Source organism: Nyctibius grandis, chromosome 4 (assembly GCF_013368605.1).
Source record: "Nyctibius grandis isolate bNycGra1 chromosome 4, bNycGra1.pri, whole genome shotgun sequence".
Lineage (NCBI taxonomy): Eukaryota > Metazoa > Chordata > Aves > Nyctibiiformes > Nyctibiidae > Nyctibius > Nyctibius grandis.
This window is the reverse complement of record NC_090661.1, coordinates 34,323,455-34,348,670: the sequence shown is the minus strand read 5'-3', so window position 1 is coordinate 34,348,670 and position 25,216 is coordinate 34,323,455. Positions and strand designations below refer to the sequence as shown.

The following is a 25,216-nucleotide window of genomic DNA, read 5'->3' as shown; positions in this document are numbered from 1 at the left end:
GTGGCATGTTTTTATTTTTGGTTGTCCTGAATGTGTTTCTGATGTGGGATAAGATTAAATATCGGTGCAGGGACAGTTGTAGGTGTTATGCAGCCACCTCAGATCCTACAGCGCGTGCTGCCGCTACGGCCCCTAAATCCACTGAAACCTTGGCAGCCTGTACCACAGCTGCTACACCCCCCAAGATGGCCACTGCAGCTACTCAGACTCTAACGAGTCTCAGCACTCCCACGACAGCCACTGCATCTACTCAGACCCCAGCATCTATCGAATCTGTACCAATTGCTCCTGTAACCAGGAAGAAATACCGGAAGAAATCAGCTCGTGAAGAGAAGGATGATGACTCAGAGCCTTCTAAGGCAGAGCCATCATATGACCCAGGTGAGGGCCCTTCTCAGGCAGAGTTAGGGCCTGACACAGATGGGGGTTTCCTCGATCGTCCTTTTAAAGCAGACCCATCACAGAAGAAAGGTCCTTCTAAAGCAGAACTATCACAAGAGGAGGACTCGGACGTAGAGATAACCTACAACTCCTTATCCCTGAAGGACCTGAGAAATATAAGGAAAGACTTCAGCCGTTATGACGGTGAACCTATTATTACCTGGTTGCTCCGATGCTGGGATAATGGGGCAGATAGCATGCAATTAGATGGCAGAGAAGCCAGACAGTTGGGATCCCTGTCCAGAGATGGTGGTATTGATAAGGCGCTCGCAAGAAAGTCAAACACTATCAGTCTCAGGAGGCGACTCTTGTCAGCTGTAAAGAGCAGGTATCCCTATAAAGATGATGTTATGAGCCACCTAAGCAAATGGACCACTATAGAAAAAGGTATTAACTACCTTAGAGAACTGGCTGTGCAAGAGATCATTTATAGACACCCACGGGAAGTTGTAGATCCTATAGATCCTGATGAAGTGGAATGCAACCGATCCATGTTCCGGAAGGTTGTGAAGAATGCTCCACCGACATATACCCATACATTGTCAATATTAGTATGGGGAGAAGATGATATGGCACGTTCTACTGTGGGTAAAATGGCTAACTGTATGCGACAGTATGAAGATAGTATTTCTTCCCCACTGCAGGCACGCATCTCGGCTGTGGAAAAACTGACTAAGGAAAATAAGGACTCATTTAAACAACTGTCAGACAAACTGTCCAGGATCGAGAATAAACTTGACTCTCTACCTACACAGGCGCGCGTTGCAGCTGTTAGGAGAAAACGCTCTCCTACAGGACCAGCTCAGAGGAAACGGAACACATCACGAGGTATCCTGTGGTTTGCCCTGCGTGGTTATGGGGAAGACATGAACAGATGGCATGGACAACCTACCAGTACCCTACAGGCACGAGTACGTGAGTTGCAAGCTAAAAGAAATACCAGAGAGAATTTTTCTAGGAGGATGGCTGCTCCAGTTACCAGTGAGCAGGACCCCAGTCAGGGTAGATGGACCTCAAATTCCTTTTTCCCAAGTGTGAATAGGAGAAATGAAGGTCCAGTCCCTGTGAGCAGCATGAATCCATTTCTTAATTAGGGGGGCCCTGCCTCCAGCCAGGTGGAGGAAAGGGACAACAGAGTTTATTGGACTGTGTGGATTCGATGGCCTGGCACATCAAAACCACAAAGGTATCGAGCCTTGGTAGACACTGGTGCACAGTGCACCCTAATACCATCGGATCATAAAGGGGCAGAATCTATCAGTATTTCAGGAGTAACAGGAGGATCTCAAGTGTTATCTGTATTGGAAGCCGAAGTGAGCCTAACTAAAAATGAATGGAAAAAGCACCCCATTGGGACTGGCCCAGATGCTCCATGCATCCTTGGCATAGACTACCTCAAGAGAGGGTATTTTAAGGACCCAAAAGGGTATAGATGGGCCTTTGGTATAGCAGCTGTAGAGACTGAGGACATTAAACAGCTGTCTACCTTGCCTGGCCTCTCAGAAGATCCTTCTGTTGTGGGGTTGCTGAAGGTTGAAGAACAACAGGTGCCAATTGCTACTGCCACGGTGCACCGACGATAATATCGCACCAATCGAGACTCCCTGATCCCCATTCATAAACTGATTAGAAAATCAAGGAGTGATTGGCAAGACTCGCTCACCCTTTAATAGTCCTATATGGCCAGTGCGAAAGTCTGATGGAGAATGAAGATTAACTGTGGACTATCGTGGCCTAAATGAAGTTACGCCACTGCTGAGTGCTACTGTACCAGACATGCTAGAACTTCAATAAGAACTGGAGTTAAAGGCAGACAAGTGGTATGCCACCCTAGACATAGCTAATGCATTTTTCTCTATTCCTTTGGCACCAAAGTGCAGGCCACAGTTTGCTTTTACCTGGAGAGGTATCCAGTACACCTGGAATCGACTGCCCCAGGGGTGGAAACACAGTCCTACTATTTGCCATGGACTGATCCAGACTGCACTAGAAAAGGGTGGAGCTCCAGAACATTTGCAATACATTGATGACATCATTGTGTGGGGAGATACAGCAGCAGAAGTTTTTGACAAAGGGGAGAAAATAATCCAAATTCTTCTGAAAGCTGGTTTTGCCATAAAAAGAGGCAAGGTCAAGGGACCTGCCCGGGAGATCCAGTTTTTAGGGATTAAATGGCAAGATGGGCGTCGCCAGATCCCGATAGAGATGATCAACAAAATAACAGCCATGTCCCCACCAACTAACAAAAAGGAAACACAAGCCTCCTTAGGTGTTCTGGGTTTCTGGAGAATGCATATTTCAGATTACAGCCAGATTGTACGCCCTCTTTATCAAGTGACCAGAAAGAAGAATGATTTTCAGTGGGGTCCTGAACAATGACAGGCTTTTGAACAGATTAAACAAGAGATTGTGCATGCAGTAGCCCTTGGACCAGTGCGTACGGGACAAGATGTTAAAAATGTGCTCTACACCTCAGCTGGGGACAATGGTCCTACCTGGAGCCTCTGGCAGAAAGTACCAGGGGAGACTCGAGGTCGACCCCTAGGATTTTGGAGTTGAGGATACAAGGGCTTCGAGGCCAATTACACTCCAACTGAAAAAGAGATACTGGCAGCATATGAAGGAGTTAGAGCTGCTTCAGAGGTAATTGGTACTGAAGCACAACTTCTCCTGACACCTCAATTACCAGTACTAGGCTGGATGTTCAAGGGTAAGGTTCCCACTACCCATCATGCAACTGATGCTACATGGAGTAAATGGATTGCATTAATTACGCAGAGGGCTCGAATAGGAAACCCTAATTGCCCAGGAATCTTAGAAGTGATCATGGACTGGCCAGAAGGCAAAGACTTCGGAATGCCGCCGGAAAAGGAGGTGACACGTGCTGAAGAAGCCCCACCATATAATGAACTACCAGAGGATGAGAAGCAGTATGCCCTGTTCACCGATGGATCCTGCCGTCTTGTAGGAAAGCATCGGAAGTGGAAAGCTGCTGTATGGAGTCCCATACGACAAGTCACAGAAGCCACAGAAGGACAAGGTGAATCAAGTCAATTTGCAGAGGTAAAAGCCATCCAGCTGGCTCTAGACATTGCTGAACGAGAAAAGTGGCCAAGGCTGTATCTTTATACTGACTCATGGATGGTGGCAAATGCCTTGTGGGGGTGGTTAAAACAGTGGAAGCGAAGCAACTGGCAGCGCAAAGGGAAACCTATTTGGGCTGCTGAATTGTGGGAAGATATTGCTGCTCGGCTAGAGAAACTAGTCGTGAAGGTACGTCATGTAGATGCTCACGTACCTAAAAGTCGGGCAACTGAGGAACATCGAAACAGCCAACAAGCGGATCAGGCTGCTAAAGTGTTCCAAATAGATTTGGACTGGGAACATAAAGGTGAACTATTTTTAGCTCGGTGGGCTCATGACACTTCAGGTCATCAAGGGAGAGATGCAACATACAGATGGGCTCGTGACCGAGGGGAGGACTTAACCATGGACTCTATTGCACAGGTTATCCATGATTGTGAAACATGCGCCGCAATTAAGCAAGCCAAACGGTTAAAACCTTTGTGGTATGGGGGGCGGTGGTTGAAATATAAATATGGGGAGGCCTGGCAAATTGACTATATCACACTCCCTCAAACCCGCCAGGGTAAATGTTATGTGCTTACCATGGTGGAGGCGACCACCGGATGGTTGGAAACATACGCTGTGCCCCATGCCACTGCCCGGAACACTATTCTGGGCCTTGAAAAACAAATCTTGTGGCGACACGGCACGCCAGAGAGAATTGAGTCGGACAATGGGACTCATTTCAAAAACAGTCTCATAGACAACTGGGCCAAAGAACATGGGATCGAATGGGTATATCACATCCCCTATCATGCACCAGCCTCTGGGAAAATAGAACGGTATAATGGGCTGTTAAAAACTACCCTGAAAGCAATGGGGGGTGGAACCTTTAAAAACTGGGATAAGCATCTGACACAAGCTACCTGGTTAGTTAACACCAGGGGATCTATCAATCGAGCTGGCCCTGCTCAATCAGACCTTCTACATACAGTAGAAGGGGATAAAGTCCCTGTGGTGCATGAAAGGAATCTGTTGGGAAAAACTGTCTGGATTCTTCCTGCAACGGGCAAAGGTAAACCCATTCATGGGATTGCTTTTGCTCAGGGACCTGGATGTACTTGGTGGGTGATGTTGCAAGATGGTGAAGTCCGATGTGTCCCTGAAGGTGATCTGATTCTGGGTGAGACTACTTAATTCTGAACTGTATGTTGTTGCTGCATAAGTGTCTTTCAGGTTAAGACAGTGGTGACGAGACCGGAGCTAGCTGCAAGTGGCATCCAGTAACCTCCTCGAGACTGACATTTTGAACCTGCAACCCGTGGGCATGAACCGTGACAAAACTCATACCATGTCTCCTGCCCTGAGAGACTGCTAGCCAGATGGAAACCCACAATCCTGAACTAAATGAACTTGATGAACTTTTTGCATAAAGATGAATCATAAACTAGTGATATGTGTATATATATTTGAAAATGAAAAGGTAGTGGTGATCTGAGTATGATGTGAATGGTATGGAATAAGGGGTGGAATGTCCTGGTTTGGCCCAAACCAGGCCAATTAGTCTTAAAGAAACCAAGGTCACTGCTAAATTCCTCATTGCTTACGAGTGAAGAGCCGAAGGGGGGGTCGCACCTGCAGGGAGGAGCAGACAGGGCAGGTGACCCAAGATTGACCAACGAGGTATTCCATCCCATACACATCATTCTCACTTTCCTATTTATCACTAACCCACTGCCTCCTGGAGGTGGGGCCCAGGAGGGAGGGGCCCTCCTGTCTCCCACTGATTGGTACCAGCTTTGCCAATTCTCCAGTTAAAAGCCTGCAGGTGTGATGGCAGGGGGAGCTACTGCATTTTCCCCTCTGCCCGTGCTGGGGGGAGCAACTCTGCCTGAGGAGGATTTCCAAGCTCTCGATCTTGGTTTTGTATATATTTGTATATATTTGATTATTTCTATTATTCTTATTATACTCTTTTTCATTACTATAGTTTATTAAAACTGTTTTAACTTTCCAACCCGTAAGTCTCTCTCCCCTTTCCCTTCGGGTGGGGGAAGGAGGGTTAACAGAGAGCGTCTACCACAGGTTTAATAGCCGGCCCAGCTTTAAACCGTGACAGAGCTGTAAATGCTACTCCCAGTAGTTTTGTGAAAAGAATGACTGTTAAGTCTGATCTTTGCTTCTGTTTCTTCTCCAACATAAAAAGGTTTATTAACCTGCTGATTGTTATTTGGGGCATGTTGTCATCAAAAATTTCAGATCCGATGGGTTATAAAGCAATGTTTTAGGTCCTAAAGGGCTGTCCAACCTTTAGTGTATCTGTGCCATGCACTGGAGCAAGCATGTTTGCCTTTACCTGGTGAGGATCCACTACCTTCTAGAAATGTTAATCAAGTCTCCTGAAGCATTTCATGTTTGTTAGGGAAAAGTTTTTCTAGGACTCTGTTATTCAACAGTTGGACATTCAGCAATACAGATGATGTTTATAAGGCCATCAAGCTTTCCTTGAACACACTGTTTTCCACTTCCTTGGTAAAATCTCTCCCAATAATGTTCTTGCTAGAGAAAATCTGAGTCTTGTAGAAAGACTGAAATTAAATTTTAAATTAAATCTATCACCTTTTCTCAACACCTGTAAAGCATGACAATACTCCAAAAGCACACACGTTGCATCTGTATGTATTAGCTCACAGATCTGTTAGCTTTTTTTTTTTCTTGTCCTTGTTATGTGATGCCCAGTGGACTCTAAAATATACTCTACTGAGGCTTTATGTAATACAAGAGACAGCAATATTATATGTGAATTTAGCAGTGTTGTGTTTGCTTGTCTCCAGAGGCTTTACTTTTAGGAACAGAACAAAGTGAACACACAAAAAAAGTTGAGAAGGGCTTTTGTTTGTTTCATGTCAAAAGCATTTTGCAGCCACTAGTGTGGGTGAAAAATATTTATGCTGTGGTCTAGGACTTGACTGAATCCCAATCTTCTTGGCCCAAGTCTGGGAATTTAGGATTATGCCTTTACATTAAGGAAGCATGAAGGACAGTGTTGTTTTTTACTGATGTCCAAAACCAATGAATTCAGGATGAGGGCAGCACACTTGTGATGCTCTTTTACAATGGATTAAAGTTTTTTCATCATTTAGAAAGCCAAAAGAAAGTGAAAGAAGGAATGAGTATGGGCTAAATAAAGATTTGAGACACATTAGAAACAGGCATCAGGGTTGAATTTGCTATGGATACTTTATCTGTAGAAGATAAATGTGTTGCTAAAACTATCATAAAGAAGATTCACAGAGATCTGAAGAATAATAAAAATAATAAATCATGATGGCAATGCATATGCTAATTACACACTTAAGAATGTATTTTCCTTGTGTTGTGCTAGTGAATTACACTGAGCTGATCTATCTGTGATGAGGGCTGGATGCTGTTTGGATTCCTATCCCTGCAGACATATGGGCAGAGGAGCCAGCAGCATCTCCATCTGAGCTTGTGGTTGTGTGGAGGAGAAAGTGCGCAGCTACTGGGCTTCCGTGCTGTCCTTCCTGCTGGTCCTGTCTCTTCCAGGCCAATCTGGCAGGCTGGGTGGAAGCAGCCATGTATTCTGAGAACTGCTCTGGTGCTATTGTACTGGTACTCCCTTAGGAGTCCTTCCCGATTTGGGATGCATGATCCAGAGGATAAGGCAGTGTTCCAATATGTGTTGTAAATAAGAATTGTGTCCTTCAGCCCTTTTCTTATTTCCGGAACCAAAGTCAAACGGAACAGTATGGAAGGCTCTGAAAAGCCGCATTTTCTGTTCTTCTCAGTACCAGCATGCCATAAGTCTGATGAGTGACCACAAGCTGCCACACAGGAGAATTCCCCTAGGAGGATGTGTTTATGCTACCCAACTACTTTATCCAGACACAGCACCATCCCAGATCCCTTTTCTCGGTACTGTTCCATTGTGGTAACCAGGACATGCTGGCTGGCTGCTTTCCTGCTTAGTAAAAGCTACAAGCATTTTCTCCTGAATTACCCTTCACATTGGACAATTACCAGGGCTTTGCGCCTCAAAAGTATTATAGCATAGGAAATCATCATGGCCAAGCTCTTGTAAAGTTTCCTGGCCTGTAGAGGACTCTCCACTGGGAAAATTAGGAGAGACTCGGAAACAGAAAAGACGACAAAATTCAGTTTACGAAGTAGGGAATAAGGCACGTGGCAGGGAGACAGAAGGCGCTTCTGGGAAGAGGAATTTCACAGAATCTGGTGTTACATGAGCAGAAGGGAGCTGACTGATCCTGTATACCCTGTATATCATGCTGGGGAACTTGCAGGAGAAGTCTGGCTTAAGTGGAAGTATACTGGAGGCAGCCTGTTTTTGTGCAGATCCTTGGCCAGGTTGTTGCAGTTCAGACACAATTTGGATAAACATCTGGGATTGCATTTTCTTTTCCAATTAAAACTTGAAATCGCCCAATGTTTGCCTGGGCAGTGGAGCTCACTGCCACTGAAGTTACTGTTAAGTTAAGTGCATCAGGCAGGAAAAGGCACTCCAAGTTAGAGGGTTGAGAGGTCTGCTTGCAGTCTGGGAGAGGACAGCTGAGCAAAAGAACCGTTTTGTTAGATCTGGCCTATTGCATTCAGGACAGTTGTTGCTCTGGAGCACATCAGGGCGGTTCACCTTGAAAAGTTTTGCTTTTGTTGTCTGTGATTGTCTTTGGTACTCATTTGAGGTTTTGATGGTTTTCTTCCATTGAGGTTACTGAGTCCAAGCATATTCACAGAATCACAGAATCACAGAATGTTAGGGATTGGAAGGGACCTCGAAAGATCATCTAGTCCAATCCCCCTGCCGGAGCAGGATTGCCTAGACCATATCACACAGGAATGCGTCCAGGCGGGTTTTGAATGTCTCCAGAGAAGGAGACTCCACAACCTCTCTGGGCAGCCTGTTCCAGTGTTCGGTCACCCTCACCGTAAAGAAGTTTTTTCTCATATTTATGCGGAACCTTCTGTGTTCCAGCTTGCACCCATTGCCCCTTGTCCTGTCAATGGGTGTCACTGAGAAGAGCCTGGCTCCATCCTCATGACACTTGCCCTTTACATATTTAGAAACATTAATGAGGTCACCCCTCAGTCTCCTCTTCTCCAAGCTAAAGAGACCCAGCTCCCTCAGCCTCTCCTCATAAGGGAGATGTTCCACCCCTTTAATCATCTTCGTGGCTCTGCGCTGGACTCTCTCTAGCAGTTCCCTGTCCTTCTTGAACTGAGGGGCCCAGAACTGGACACAATATTCCAGATGCGGCCTCACCAGGGCAGAGTAGAGGGGGAGGAGAACCTCTCTCGACCTGCTAACCACACCCCTTCTAATCCACCCCAGGATGCCATTGGCCTTCTTGGCCACAAGGGCACACTGCTGGCTCATGGTCATCCTGCTGTCCACTAGGACCCCCAGAGCTCCTGATATTCAGAGCTCCTCATTATAGTTTTATAGCTCCTTATGAAGCTAAAACCATGTCCAAATGGTGGCACATATTACATGCTGCGCTCTCAAATGAAATCCAATGTTTGGCACACTACAAGGACTGGAACAATTTGCAGACTGGTCATCTGTTGCTAGCAACTGCCTGGATAGGCACAGCCAAAACACGTGCCTTTGTTCTAGTTTTATGAGGGGAAGGAATTGACCCCACTGAATTTTGGAGAAAGCAGATAGCAGAGCTGTTGCTTATTGATCCTTCTGCTGTACCCTCTGGGTAGGGGAAAGCAGGGTATCTGTGGAGCTGTGCCTACCTGGCAGAAAATTCATACAGTGAAGTTGCTACAGATGTCTATCTCCATGCCTGATTTTGGGCTGAAGCAAAGGAATACTACATGATTTTCATATAATTACTCAATAAAGCAGTGGCCAAGTTAGTCAGAAAACTCAGGAATCCTGATTCCCAGGTTCTGGCATTATGCACTCTGAAAAAGTCCTTTATATATATATATTGGTCTTTAGAAGCAAGATCTGAAGCTAGCCAGGTATAGCAGGGCTTGAGATTCAGAGAGTGTCCTCTTTCCTGGACTTCTCCACTTCCCTGTTTCTCCTGTATTCTTAAAAGATTCTTGGTTTTCATTTCTATCTCCTCCTTTTGTTTGTTTTCCTTCCATTTCTTTCCTTTGCAAGTATTGAATGTCTCCTGTGGGAGTAAGCCTAGCCACATGTGCGTGCAATGATGGTTTATTTTTATTGGAGTCATTGCCTGTGACTGTTATTCATTACTATAGGAAGAACTGCACTAACAAACTCCTTTGAGAGCTTTTCTTTTTTTTTCCTGTTGTAAAAAGTCCTGTTTTGTCCATAGCCGTCGAGAGTATCTACTGCCATCATTAAGCCATTGAGAGTTTGGAGCTCGGACACTGGTACTGCCTCCTGAATGTCCTGTTGTGTGGTGTTGCAAAGCAGAATGTCAGCTTCTCTCAGCTTCCTTGTATGTTGTCTCTTTAGGTCAGCTTTTCAACCATCTGTCCACCTCACGGCTACCTAAACAACTCAGTTGGCCTGTGCTTGGGGAAGAATTTGTGGTTACACAAAGCTAATGCAGTCCCTAACTACTGTTATGGCCTCCTATGATAATAAAGGGTACAGCCAGAACACCACCAAACAAGGCCTGCCAGGAAAGAAATGGCTGATTCAGAAAAGGCAAGTCAAAAGTAGTGTAACATACTTTTATCTCACTTGCATTTCTAGTCTTGATGCTGGATAAGTAATCAGCAGTCCTATTTCCTTAGTTTTATTCTCCAGTTATCACACATTTCTGTGTCACCGTGGGCAAGACCACCATCTCCCATCTTTAAGGTCATGTAAGGAATTCCTGGTACTTCTTTAAGATGAATAATGAAATTATTGGTAGTTAAATTAGGAGCATATGCTTAGCATAAATGTAAGAGCTTAGAGATGTAAGCAGCCTAAATAATTTCACATAAGAAATACAGTGATGTAAAATCAATTAATATTAATTAACCACTTCTGACAGCAGAGTGGAGCACAGTGAGGAAAGGTGAGTGACCTGCCTAGGCTTACCCAAAAGAACATAGGACCTTACCCTAAAAGTTAATGCTAGGATAAAACAAAGAGGCAAGAAGTGATTTATCTGAAATTTAGCTAATATCACATAGGTTCGTGATTTCTAGAGATTTGTTTTAAATGTTTCAGAATCTCTGCTTCCCACTAGCACTGACTCTTAAAATAAAAGGTAATCTGTCAGAATTTGGCTGAGAAGGTTTGATCTCTTTGATATTGGTTTACATTTGTTAATATAAGTGTCATGCTGATATTTCAGGATTGAGATTTCTTTGACGTCTTTATCCCATGCTGAATCCATCTCATGTTTCCCTCGGGCTTTTGAAGGCTTTCCCTTCATTAATTTTTTTACTCAAATCAGTGTCCACTGTTACTCTTTCCCCTGCGAAACTGTTTTAAATGCATCTGCATTTCTCCCTCCTTCCCTTTTTCTTAAGATGAGAGTCAGGGACTTCTTGGCTTTGCAACCTTAGCAATGTTTTTTAATATATGGAATTTATATGCATTGCATGAAAAGAAAATAAACAGATGTGCTGCTACATTTTGGGGGTGTGAGACCAGAGCAGGATGGTCAGGTGTCTTTTGAGTCTGTTCTTTTTGCTGCTGTTTCCAGATGTGTGCTAATGGACATTTTTAGGATGTACACACCAACTCTGCTTGCCTACTTTTCTTCACTAATTGGTTTGAATTTATGGAATGCCTCTCATAAAGTGTCTCTAGCTGCCATTGTTGCTTTTCTATAAAATTGGTAGAAAGGAAACCCATTCCTAAACAGTTTCTTCTGGACAGGACTTTCTTGTGGGGGAAGGAGAGAGACAGTCCATTTAAATTGCTCTATAAAGAGTTTTATTGAGTTGTGGCCCATTAACCCGGCCTTGATGAAAACCTTTTCAAACAACTGGACTTCGGGGAACCACATCTCTCAGGTGCTATGCATGGCACAAATGAAATTATAGTTTCCTAAGAAATCATTTTAATTAAAATTGTGATATTTTATAATTTTTTCTTTTACATGTACAAAAGTGGTAGGGACTCCGCATCTGCTCCCAGTACTAGGGCATGTTTGTAGCCTCATCTCTCGTTGTTTGCTCTCTAGTGCTCAAAACATCTTAAGCTTTCCCTGTGTCAATCCACCAAGTTTGTTTTTACCAGGGAGAATATACGTGTGGAGTCTAGATGATTAGGAAGGCTGAAGGATGACTGCATATATCTCCTTTCCCTCAGCCTGTCCCTTCTTCCTCTTTATTCCCAATGATGGCACAGCCTGCCCAGTCTGTAGCCTTTTCTACTGACAAGCAGCATCCAGGTGCAGACAGTATTGCTGGGATGGCTGAGCTTTCTTCTGCTTGAAAGGGGAAAATCTGTGCGTAGAGAGCTTTTCCTTGCAACGGGATTTGGAGGAAGATACAAAGCAGGGGATAATCATTTCCATAAGAAAACACAAGTCCCTGATAAAATCAAACAAACTCTACAGTGATTTGCTTGTGAAGGCGATGTGATTTGACAACGTCTTGTTCAGATTTTGGTACTGATGTCAGCTATACAATCTTTAGGAATGGATTTCATTTCTGAACTTCAATTTACCCAAATGCATAATGCGGATATTTTTTCCCCACTCTTGTAAAGCCTTTTTAAATTCTACAGATTAAGTACCATATACAAGCAAAGTGTTGTTATCCCAAGAATCATTTGCAGTGGGAGATCAGTAAATTGTTTATGGGTATATACTGTGAGCTTAGTAAATGTTTGCAGGATACCTAAGCTACGTTTTTTTCACCAAAACATTGGAAACGTATTAGGGTCACTTTTTGTTTCTGCAACAAGGAGCAGTTATCTCCCAAGGTAAATGAGAACCCGTTGTGAGACTGAAGCCACAAAGAGCTCCAAGGTCTAACAAGCACTAGTGTTTGGTGAGGCTTGGCACAAGCATTTTTTCTCCCACACTGTAAAAAGCCATCCCGTTGTCCTGAAGGATACTTCTACATGAAGAGGGAGCAGGGAACAACTGGTATGCTGCTGTGTGAAGCCTTGATGCCAGTGTGGCATTAGTGCCTGTTAGGGAACTCTTGGTTCTCTCGGGCACCTTTCTGGTGGGCTGGAGGCAGCATGACCTGTGGGACTGGGAATGAGAGCTGGCCCTGGGAACTGGGTCGCAGCTTCTGCTCAAAAGTAAATGATCTGCAGAATAAGGACTGCTTGCTTTTGTTTCTAGAATATATCAAATTCCTGCACATAGGGCTCAAGAAGTACCAGAAGGGAGGGCAGAAAAAACAGATATGAGGTCTGCTGGGATATCTGATGCAAAATCAACTTTGTTGTTTTCCTTACTGGCTTTTTCCTGGGCTCTGTTGCAGCTGAAAAAACAACCCTTCTAATCTACAATAAGAAGGGAAATTCTGGCATGAAGATTGTCCACCCATACATTTGGCACAACTAGGAGAAAGATTTGTTTAGTTTAGCACTGATTTTATTAGTATGTGAGTCTAACTGAACCTTGAGAGATAGTCTTTTCCCTGTTGAATGACACTGTCGATGTGTAGGTTTCCTTCTCAGTTCTCATCTATGCTCTTCTGAGCTAATGTGGTGTAACTGAAGAGTTCTGAAATGCACCATTAGCAATGATTGTTTACTACAATAGGACAACAATATGAATTAGCAAAAAATCCCAGCAAGCCAGCATTGTTTCAGTAAGGGCAGTGCGCGTAGTGAAAGCCAGACTCCTTTCACAGATCTCACGTATTTGGTAATTCCTTAGTAGATCTGAATTCCAAAATATGTATTGGCTGTAAATATGGTTTTGTTATTTATTTGGTCCTTCGTGCACGTATACTTATTTTGTCAGTACAAAAGATAAGGTAAATCTAGCTGAAAAAGGAAATCTAAGGAAAAAGTTAACAGAGAACAAAATAAAAAGAGAAGAATCTGTTCACTGATAAGAAGAAGCTGACATGCTTTAAAAGAAGCTTCAAATTGTTTCTTTCATGTTCCTCAGTCATTGCTAAGAACCAATTCTTGTAATAGTCTCAGTAAAAAATTGGGGAAGAAATTGGAGTCTTTCCAGTCTAAACAAATCATATTAAATGTTAATACAGCTGATTTTCTCAAATATTTCATTAAAATATCTTAATCCATTACTTTTGTTAAAATCATTAGTTTTCCGTTATAAAATAGTATTTTTTTTACCATGTGAGAGCTCATAGCTCAGTCAAAATAATCTTATTTCAGCACTTGGTAGTTTATCATCCTGGCATCATGATACCTAATTTGATATAAGACTCCGTCTCCATCTTCTTTTCTTTTTTTTTGGCAGGACACTGGCTTGATTTCTGGTTATCACACTACTTCTGAAAGTCCATCCAATACATTTTCCAATCATCGCTTTCTTTGCTATTGACAGAGGATGTTGTCCCAATAATTAGCATTTTCGTCCGGGCTTCTGCAATCAATGTCTGTGACTCATCTCTTCCATAAAGCTTATAAACAATAAACTATATTAATAAAAATGCTTTCCCTAATTAAAAAACAAACTTTAATGTACAATTTTTCTGCTGTCATCATCAATTCTCTCTAAGCCTTTTGTTTCCCAACTGCTCTGCCTGTCTCTCATTTATCTTCCTTTATCTAATCTAATGGCATCTGTCCAGTTTCTATTCACTTTTCATCAAGGTGATATATTTCCTCTTCCATCGTACCTTTGTGTTCTTAACGTGCCTCATGGCAGAAATAATTTTTCAGTTGTTTAATGTTTATTCTACATTGTTGTCAAATAATAAATAATTATTACAAACCTCCTGACAGGCAAATGTGGTGCTAGAAAGGAAAGAAAGGAAACTAAGATTTGATCATTTTGTAAAGTTAGGACTTTGCAAAACTTAAAATAGCTTTGCTTTTTATTTCTCTCATCCATCTCTATCATTCTCACTTTAGCAGGACAGCAGCATAAGAATAACTGCATCTGGATTTCATATTCCATTCCAGAAGCTCATGGATAGCTCATGGATAGCATTCTCGAAGCATGATGGATAGCATGAATTAGAAAGACTCAGGACCGTTTCATCATTTTTCTGTCTATTTCCTGTTCATTTCACCATTTGAAAAATCATTTTTGTAATCTGAATGCCTGTTAACTTCTTTAGACTATTATTTAGCACTACTGTTTACTCATCTCAGAGTGTGTACTTTTGGTGCAACTTTGACTGCACTGAAGTGTCAATAGGAAAAAATTTCTGGTGAGGCCTGGATTTCATCTTTGATTCCTTGATTTTGGTAATCCTTGTTTTATACTTCCACATCTTGGCTTCCAAAACATCATTTTCTTTGCTTGATCTGTATTTCCTTCTATGTTTTCTAAGGCCCTTGGGTATGCATAAGATCCTGCTCTGTGTTGGCTATTCCATACAGAGGATAGTTTGCAGTGACATTTACAGCTTTTTCTCTTTGGTTGAAACACAAATTTAAATACGTATTTACTTTTTTTCAATTAATGTAGTTACAAAAAATAATTCTGTGTACTCTATCTGGTTGTGAAATATGCAATCATACTTTAAAGGTTATTTTTTTCTGTAAGCAAACATTTGAAATAAAGCAATACCTTTGAATATTATGAGCTGTTCCCATTTCACTAAAAAGGAAGCTAATTCTGAACCTCAGATGTAACTGCAGCAGCAGCCTTTCAGAGGGACCCCATGATGTGCTGCTTGAAAGGATGTGATTTATTGTATTTTTTCATTGCTATACTTAGTTATACACATATTGTAACTGCATAAAAATGCAGTAACAGAATGTACATAGGGTTATTGGAATGTCTGTCCATTTGCACGTACAACTGTGCCTAGTGCACATGCATATATAGGCTAGTATTTATGTGCATAGTAGTGCACAGAATGACAAAAATTTGACCTTAGACATCAGATTTGTAACTGTTTCACTTCGGGCCTTTCCGATTAAACATCCAGCTGTTGTGGGAGACTGTAACTGAGCGTTTGCACAGTTTTGCCACCCCATCCTCTCCCTCATGTTCTCAGAGCTGAGGGAGTGTGCGAAGCTCCAGGAGGCACTCTGCTTTCCTCCTGGCAGGGTCCCCCTCCTGCCGCGTCGGGGAAGGGCTGGCGCTGGAGATAACGACGGGCAAGGGAATTCGGGTTTGGTCAAGGTGCGTCATGGGCGTGGGATGTGACATGCCCCTCCTTTCTCCAGAAGTAATTAACGTGGAAGAGGGGAAAGTGCTAGCACAGCAGTTTTCCTACTTGGAGTAGTTCACAAAGGTTGTATTGCATCCTGAGGTGGTTTCGCCAGCTTCATATGACTGAAAGGAAAACATTGACATTTGGACTAGTCTAATGTTCTCTGGCTGTATTTGTGGTCTTTATGTGCCTGCCTTTATTTTTTACTGTCTGAAGAAGGGAGACTATGTTTGGTTTAAATTCTCAAAACCATAAAAATGTTAGCTAACTGTGGGCAATAATGGTTGTGTTTGAAGAACCAGATATGAGGATTTTGTTTCTTCAGCCTCTATCAGAATCAGATGAGAAAGAGTTGCAAGACATTTAAGCATGGTCCTGTCTGCAGACTACATACAAATACCAATGAAACCTACCTACTATACAGACACCTTTAGCATTTGAAGTGCTATGGGAAAGTCACACGAGCCTTGATTCTGCAGGAGAAAGTGCTGCCAAATCCTCGGGTTACATAAGGACACTGCAGAGCTCAAACTTCTGGTGCTTGATATTGTTAATCTTACCCTTAGTAATAAATGTCCCTGTATATCTATGAAGTGATTCAATACTGTCTGACTTTTCAGAGAAATGTGAGCAGTTTTGGTGAGCATGAAGACCTTCCTAGTTTTCTGTAGTCTCTTTTGGCTTTTATAACACCTGCTCACCATTTCCCTGCTGATCATTAGGCACCACCAACCGAAATTAATCTGCAGTGACCCTTATGAGTGTTTGAATGTTTGGCAGAATTAAGGCATGACCTTTGGAAATAATGAGGTTTTTTTACTCCATTTGAAATCAGCAGGATCTGTTGGGGCCCCACGCCTTTAAAAATAAGAGTGTTACTGTCTGTAGTTCTGAGAAACCTGTATTTGGATGTATGTGACAGAGGGCTGCCTCTCTTGGGCTGAGAGGGTGTAGTGTCTGACAGGGCTTTGGAAATTTAGGCACCGAGGTGTGTGATGGTTCCCCAGCACGCTGCTAGGCAGGCCTCACAGGCGGGTTAGATGAAACCAGTGCATGGAAGGAGGAAGCTGGTGGCCCTGCTCCATGTCCTGAGCGGTCACCGCTTGGGCTCCGCAACATTGCTCTGTTTGGAGCAGATCCCTGCAGAGGATCAGCATGGGCTGAGGGGAACCCCCTGCCCAAAGTGTGCCCCAGGGGCCGGCAAGGCAGGAAGGCCCTTCTAGGGTGCGTGGCCACTGCCAGGAGGGCTGGTTACCAGTTGCCGGCCTTTTCTAGCTGATGAAGAGGTGAGCAGGGAAACGTTTTGGCTTCGTTCAGCAGCTCTGTGCTGGAGGCAGAGCAGCAGCATGCTCTCCACTTCAGCCACTGCTGGCAGTGTCTTCTGCAGGGCCCACGTGGGGATCATTAGATCGGAGTTTGTGATGATCGCACTCTGGGCAGAGCTTATTAAATTTATCATTAAAATGTTGCTTTCATGTAGGTGACAGAATGGGGGTTATTTCGAGGCAAGCTGTGAGGGAGCAGTCCTCAGCAATCAGTAAAAAACTGAGCAGACAAACAATAAAGCCTGGCACGTTTGTGTGAGTTTGGTGCTGCAGGTCCCGCATCCCCTGCCCCACCAACAAGCCCCTTTCTTAGTCTCCAGTGCTCTGCTGCAGCTCACCTTCCACGGAGGACGGTTCCTCTGTAGTGGAGCCAGAGAGCTGGGGATATTTCTGGCCTGACCATGGAGGGCCAGCACACCCAAATGCCGAGCTCAATTCAGTTGCACTGTACACCCCGAGGGAATTCCAGTTCCTGTTTTGAAACTCCAAGGACAGGGTCTTTGAATAAAACTTGACTTGGTCATTACCCCTTTTGCAAAAGAGGACATCCAGATAATTGCAATGACGTGTTACTGTCCCCAGTGTGGTGACCGATGGATGGACCACACTGCTTCCAGGGGCAGGAGGAAGATGGCAGGTGGAGTTCTTGGAGAAGCCAAGGGGATGCATCTGTGGAACGGATAATGGCGATTAAAATTGCATTACACAGTGGCAGTTGCAGCTTTTGCCCAAAATTGTCTCCTATCTGAGTGCAACTGCCTGAGCCAGCAGGAGTGATTAGGCTTAACAGGATGCCAATAAGACAAGCAAAACTTGCTTCTGTCATGACAGTCGTTTTTTAGGACCTGTGAATCCTTTTAAAATTGCAGCACGATCTATACATGTGTACGAGCAGACTTCAACTACTTAGAAGTGACAGGGCTAGATCAATAACTACCTTGTTATTTCTGCAGTATGCTTTACTACTTCTGGAATTTAAATCCAGTGAGATTATTCTATAGATTTGAGCTCTTATCAGTATGTTATGAAGATGTGTATTTATATATTACTTGTTTGTTTTGCAGCTCCTGGTTGCTAAATCCCCTGTTGCTCCATTCTCCGCTTTTTTCTATAGCATTGAGAAATCAGGCTTGGTTCTTCAAGGTAAGACCAGAGCATTGATTGTTTTGCCTTTACAGTTAGTATTTTAAGCAGGCTGAAAGTAAATAACAGTGACTATTGTTGAAAGTGGTGCTGTTTATACCTAATTAAAAACCCACACATTTAAACAGTCTAGTTGACAAGGGCAGCCCTCTGCTGTGTTCACTGTTTTGTCTTGGATTATACTGAATTAGTTGTTGCATATTGCCATGGATCTAAGAATGGGCCCCAAAATTATTAATTAGGGCTCCCTGTTTTCCTTCAAGGTAAAGTAGAATGGTTCTGGCAACATTGCTCCTCTGGGACAGGTTTCTTCAGGAGAAACATACCAACCTATCATTAATAGCATGCTCTAATAAATTAGTTCTTCTCTAGCAAATGGCTTGACATCAATAAAAATACAGGAAATTAATATCTGTTCTTTATTTTTGTGATCATTTTAATGCTAATGCCTCATGGTCTTAAATAATCCTCAGATTCTCTAGGGTATGAGGTAGTGTACTGAAAAGCTGGATATTACTACCATAATGGCAGGGAACTAGAGTTCCTTGTGGCTGTGTCCTAAATCACATACTTTCAGACCATAGCAAAAAGGGAAGTTCAGCTCTTCCCTTCAGTTCAGCTTTTCCCCATTAATCCCAATAAATCTTCATTTAATGTCCTTATTTTTTGATAGACATTCATAGATCAATTTTGTTGAGTTGCTGTCTGTTGATATGCAGCCTGGCCCCTGATTGCTGCATGAGTTTAGCAGACTAAATAAAACTGGTCAGTGCCTATCACTTTTTGTTCAGAGGATACACTCTGATATGCAGCCATGGCATTAAGAAAAGTGAGTATTGCTGTTTCTCAGGTTCCAGTGATTGAGAATCAGTGATCCCATAAAGCACTACGAACGTTTGACATATTTGCATTTACTAATGACTAAATACGCTTCCATCTCTGGTGATACATAATGTAGGAAAACAAAAGAAATGAAAACTCTTTTTGGTGCGTTTTTGCTTCCATTAGATACATCTACATAATGATAATGTGGGCATCCACCCAGTGTTTCCAAAGCCTTTGGATACTATACCCAGTGTATTCTTTGACGGCGTTCTGGGAATTTGATCTGCTTTATTTTGTACCAGGAATTTTAAACAGGCTACAGGAACTAGAAACAATTTTTATTAGTTTAGGCTGAGATGGCTTGCAAGAGTTGGTCTAGACATGTTTTGATTCAGTATAGGGTAGAAGACAGGCTACTTTTCTATCTCAAATATCTTCTGAGTTGCAGAGATATTTCTGGTCATTACAAAAAAAAAAGGCAATTTCCTGCTGTGTCCTCAGGCACTAATGTAGTGAAACTTTGTGAAAGAAAGATTTCCCATTTCAGAAACAGGAAGCATTTGTTCAGAGAGGATCTTTATTTGTTTCAGTTCTTTTCTTTGAGCCAGGAATAAAGCTTTCCAAGGACTGAACCCGACCTTTAAGGAACAAATGGGCCTGGTAACATGTAATGATGATGAAGCAGGACTCTCTGGTAGAAGGATAGTACTGTATTAAGAGTATGGCAGTTGCTCTTTTCCCTGTTTCTGGGGTGAACATTTAAAACATCATTTACCATTTTTCTAAAAACAGGTGAGATACAGCTTTGGATTTCTTTAAGTAAGTGCTGTCTCAGTATCAGGCATTCTTTGTACATTTTGGAAGGCAGCTTGAAGCTCTTCTTTGTGTAAGCCTTTTCTTACTTTCTGACTATACCATTATGTTTCCATTTTAAATATTTTTCTCCAAGATGGGTAGTAACCAAGGGCATGGTTCCCTTGATGGTGTGCCCCAGACTATTTTAGAGAGACTTGTAAGCACTTACACATGAGCCATCTCACTGAGTTGTGCAAAGTAAATATTGCATGTTCTCATCCCATATTTCAGTGATCATTATTTCTTTGGAAAGAGGAAGTGAGCAAATCACCTGGAAATGGCTGTTTCGGATAAGATGCAGAAAATGGCAGCAGGCTGCCTCATGCAACAGAGGCTAGAGTTTTTATGAGAGTTGTAGCTGGTGCTTCTTTCCAAAGGGAAGCTGGATGCAAGGTAAGATGTCAGTAGGGCAACTGGCTGCGGGTCAGCCAGTGAGGGAGTGTCCCTGCATTGCTGCTTTGAGGGACATTGGGTAGTGCTAACAAGGGGAATCTGTCCTGCAGCCTGATTGCAAAGGCAGCTTTCCCATTCAGGCTTTGTCGTTTAATTCAGTTGGTGTCAGGAGGTGAGCACATTCAGGGCTGCTGATGGGAACAAGTGGATGGGTGTGGGAACTGGCGAGAAGCAGTAGCTGTCTGAAATGCCCAGGATTCTTTGGTCTTACTCAGGGGGTCCCATCCTGGGACCATTAACCAATAGGCCATAAACAAATTGATATCTGAAAATGTGGCTGGAAACTCCTTGATTAGCGAGGGTGAATGGGGAATGAAAGACAAAGTGAAAGTGTGATTTAACAGTTCCACAAGCAATTTCCATTGCCACCTCTGAGGGATTAGGATGTGTGGAATAGGCTAAAAATGAGGAGGAGCCCCCCCAGCCTTTTGTTCTGTGGGCCAGAGGATAATAAAACGGCAGGAGAGGCAGTGTGGCTAGTTAGGGATTTCACAGGCTGCTATTTGATGCAGTTTAAGGAGCCCTTCTGCTATTGTTGCAGTTAAAATGGGAAGCGGAACTGTTCTCCATTCGCAAAAAATCTCCAGCGTCCTCAGGAAGAGAGCTGAGAGCAAAAGGCTATTAAGATGGTAATGCTGCCCCATTTGGAGGAGTGTATCAAAATCCTCTTTGTCAATGTAAATCGCTGCTCTGTTTCCCTGGTATCTTTGCATCTCATGGCCTCAGTGCAAGCACAGAAGTGTTGGAGGAGACCCTAGTGAAGGCAGAACTGCTTCTCTTATGTTGTCAGAGGAGAGCTCCAGGCTGCCCAAGGGCACCACGGAGAAAACTTCTTTGCTTTTATGAACTTGAAGTGTTCAGGGATGAAAAGAATCCAGTTATTCACTCATTCTTTTATTTCCACTTGCAGACTAGAGAAATGAGATTTGATGATTGGAAAGAAAGATTGGCCAGTCAAACATTTAGCAAGGAAAGTCAGCGTTCAGTCTCCTCCTTTCATTGCTTCAGTATGCTCTGTGCTGTGGAGGGGGTAGAGTGCAAACCCAAAAAAAGCCTCAGCTGCCTTTACATTACAATACAATATCGTGTAATGTACTGCCACGCTGTACAGTGTGACTCTGTGATGAACCTGAATTGTGATTGCAAAATCCAGTCTGACAGCAGATCTCTATTTTGTAGCGATTTTAAACAGAGAGGCAGAAGCCTCAATCCAATCTAAGCACTGCAAAATATTTGAAGTTTTACTGTCTGCTTGTGTATTCTGTTAAAGGACTTGCTGTTGCTTCCCTAATTCAATATACTAGTTAAAGTGAATTAAGTGATACTGTTAAGAAGAAGAATAACAGTAAAAAGCTCCAGATCTATATGATTAAGTGTGCAAGTCACAAGATGATTCTTCTCATTGGCAGTGATATAATTTCTGTTTTGGATTGGAAATTATTAGCTGGTAATTCTGTTCTTGGTGTATCAGACAGAACAGATTCTGGACTGTTCTTGCCTAGTTGTAGTTTTATTGAAGCTGAATGTAGCACATACTGGGTTAGGTCAGCTGAACTAGAAGATCCCACTTAGCCCTGCACATACGTATGCAAAAAGAAGATAGGCTGAATAAGCTGATGTCAGTTTCAAGCTGGATTCTGTGGGCAATCGTCTGAGTCTAGCTTTAGAAGCAGCAGCATTCTGGGACACAAATACAAGCTAGCAACAGAGCCTACCTATTAGCAACTGATAGCTCTGCTGTTTGTGGAAGTAAGTCTCATTCCATCTCACCTAGGTAAATGCACTCTGTTACCAAGAGGATGGTGCTGCAAAAGAAGACAGGGAACATGGTGGCTGGTTGCCAACTGGAGAGTCTGTTGGGACTTCTTGATGAATGCTTTAACCAAGTTATTAAAATTGCTCTTCACTGAAAGAGCTCAGAAGCACTGAAAACATAAGGCAAATAATACCAGTGAGATAGGACTTGCTTATGAGTAATCATTTATTTTCAGTTTCATAGGGTTTAAAGGTGGATGGAATCAGCAGTTCATGCAAACTGACCTCTCATATATCATACGTGTTTCCTTCAGGTACCTGGTAACTTAATCATGTCTTCTAACTTACACTGAATCATGTCTAGAAAGGCATTCACTTCTGTTTGAAGACACGAAGAAATGTGAGTTTCTGGTTTGCCTTGACAGTGTTTTCAAGTTTTAGGTACCTTGCTGCTAAGTACTTGTTCTGTATTTCAGATTAGAATTTGTCTACCTTCAGCTTTTGGCGTTAGTTCTTGTTATGACCTTCAGTGCCAAATAAAGCACTGCTGCCGTTAAATGGTTGCCATTTTGCATGAGTGTACTTCACGTTAAGAGTTCTTCTGCTATGTTTTATTCTTCCTTTTGAAAGAAAGTTATAACTGTCTGCAATTTTAACCTCAAAACTTTTGTGTCTCATGCTGACTGGCTCTCCTCACTACTCAAAGGACAGAATACTTTGTATTGCTAAAGGGAAGAGTTTGATTTTTGTGCCAGCAGGACTGGGTGATTAGTTAGTTGATTAATCCACCCATTCTTCTGCCCTCTTTTCCACTGCACATGTGTCTGTGTGCGCACAACCACGCTCTCCTTGCCTTTAATGTCTTAATGAGGCAGGTAGCTGCTGATAAGTAGAAACAAAAGATACGTGGCACTCAGAAGAGAGTGTTTTAGGGTTTAAGTTTCACAGTACTAAGAGGAAAAAGATCTAGGAACGGCTAAATCTAGGGAAACCTCGGTACATTATGTTTCATTTGTCACTAATGTAATGAAAGAGGCTCATTTTGATCTCAAAATAGCGTAGGGTCTGGGTTTGTAGTGCAGCATGACAAACCATTTCCAGAGTGCTATAACTAATTCATATGGCCAAAGCAAGTGAAAAGTGCCTCATTTTATTTTGTAAAGAAATGCTTTGGTAATGAGTAGTGAGGTAGAAAGGGAATTCTGAAAGAAAGGGCAGCATTATTTATATTGTATTGTGTGAGTTTGAACAGTGAGAGACAATGATTTACTGCATCAAAAGCTTTTATTCGATTGAAGAGCTGTAACTATAAAGTGACCTTTGTCTGGAGCAACATGGATATAATCTGTAAAATGAAGCAGGGTTGTACTTGATGTGTGAATGGATGGAAGACAGATTAATGGGAATAAAGTTGTGCATCGCTATTGAGATGGTAACAGATTTGCAGTGCCACTGGTGATTTCTGGCCTTATTGGAGGGATAAAGATGAACTGATCATTGTTAGGACCTCTGTGGGGTGGAACCATTTTTCTGTATTCCCCACAGGACACTGAAAGCCTCATGCTATTTCTGAAAGCCTCATGCTATTTCTAACAGGTTTGTAATAATGAGAGCAGAAAAGCATGATCAGGTTGTAGGCTAGGTTTATCCTGGCAGTAAGGAGTGTGAAAAAAATAAGACTCCCATCATCCCAATGCCAGCAAAATGACCCGTACAGATGTAGCTGACATCAAGGAAAATGTCCTTTTGTTCAGGCAGTTCATGGCATTTTGGGGAATGGGTTACTAAACCTGACCCAGGAATGGCGTTCGCGCAGGTGAGGGCATCCTCACTAGGTGGCTTTGTGGGAATCGCTCTACTGCTCTGCAGCAGCATTGGCAAAGCCTGGCTGGAGTAGCCGAACTCCGTTGCTGTCAAACGAAGGAGTCCAGAGGAACAAAGCACAGATGCAAAACCAACTAAAAATGGTAATGAAGAGAGGTGGAGGGAAAATATTTTAATTGTGAAGGAAGGCTAGAGGCATCTTGGGGTTAGATCCAGTAAAAACAAAATAAACTCTGTCATTTCAATAAAATTAAATGTTTCTCTCTGCAAACATGATATTTCTAGTGGCATAGTAGATAGACAACAGATGGTAGAGTTTCTGGCCATACTTTTTGCTGTGAGCTTAACTTGTGGGAGTGTATTTTGCTGGATAAATCCAGTGTAGCACAAAGTATTGAGTCACCTGCTTATTTCTGAACATGTATGTAAAGACACTGAAGATACAGTACTGCTTTTTTTCACTGAAAGTCAAACATGTCCCCAAATACTTCGCTAGATTTCAACAGAAGTGCTAGCATTTATTTTTTTCTTAAGTTTTACTAAATGTAATATGAAAAAAACTTAGTGCAAGCAGCGTGCCAAATCTGTTCTCATTTACACAAGTGTGAATCAAAAATATTTTTTTTAATCCAGTGTCATTAAAACAATGAGCTGAAGAGTATGGGTCTGTATTTGCAAAGACGTTCCCCTCTTTTCACGCTGACATAGGCTTCCTGGGACAAAATTGTCTCACTTCAGAGAAATCTTCTCCTTGCCAGTCTCTCTGTAATGAATTCCTGATCAAAGTGGGCTGCTCCCCTGTGTTTTCAGCACAGTGCTAAAGCAAATGGCCTTTTTTCCAAAAGGCTTTTAACATAAGGAGTGAAGTTGTCTGTTGATTAGAGGCAGTATCTGTGATTTGTGACAGTATATTGTTCTGGGAACTGAACGTTGTTGTAGAAGACCAAGACTCTACTAGTAATTGCCTGGATTTAACGTAGAAGTTGTTACATCTTTCAAGCTACAGATTTGTAGAATAAGGTCAAATGTACCTAAAATGGACTTAATGTTCTTCAGCGAACACATTCATGAGTAGGAAGATAAAAACTGTCTGTCCAAAACCATGTTTTTCAGCCGGAGTAGAGTCTCATGCTTTTGTGTGCAGCTGATGAAAGTAAAAGGCAGTTAAGTCTCGCTGTGATTTATCCCTTTCTCACATAGGCACAACTAGATTTCTTTTGCTATCCTCAAAGGTTACGTCTGTTCTGTCTTTACCGCTAGAATGTTTGGTGAAGCCATCACTACTGTCATTT

General features: G+C 42.5%; 1 protein-coding gene across 14 annotated transcripts in view; it reads left to right on the top strand.

Moving 5' to 3' along the window:
• Nucleotides 1-25,216, top strand: part of RAD51B (RAD51 paralog B) — a 447,505-nt gene that overhangs the window by 294,081 nt on the left and 128,208 nt on the right. For 12 of the 14 annotated variants that reach the window (XR_011047977.1, XM_068398402.1, XM_068398405.1 and 9 more), the window contains one exon: nucleotides 18,134-18,212. Coding sequence is in view for 13 of the 14 variants with exons in the window: in XM_068398402.1 (XP_068254503.1) it covers nucleotides 18,134-18,212 (79 nt within the window). In the remaining variant the exon portion in view is untranslated. Of the gene's footprint in view, nucleotides 1-13,871; nucleotides 14,070-18,133; nucleotides 18,213-22,414; nucleotides 22,480-25,216 lie in introns of those variants that run through there. The other 2 variants (XM_068398412.1, XM_068398413.1) reach the window with 2 other exon arrangements.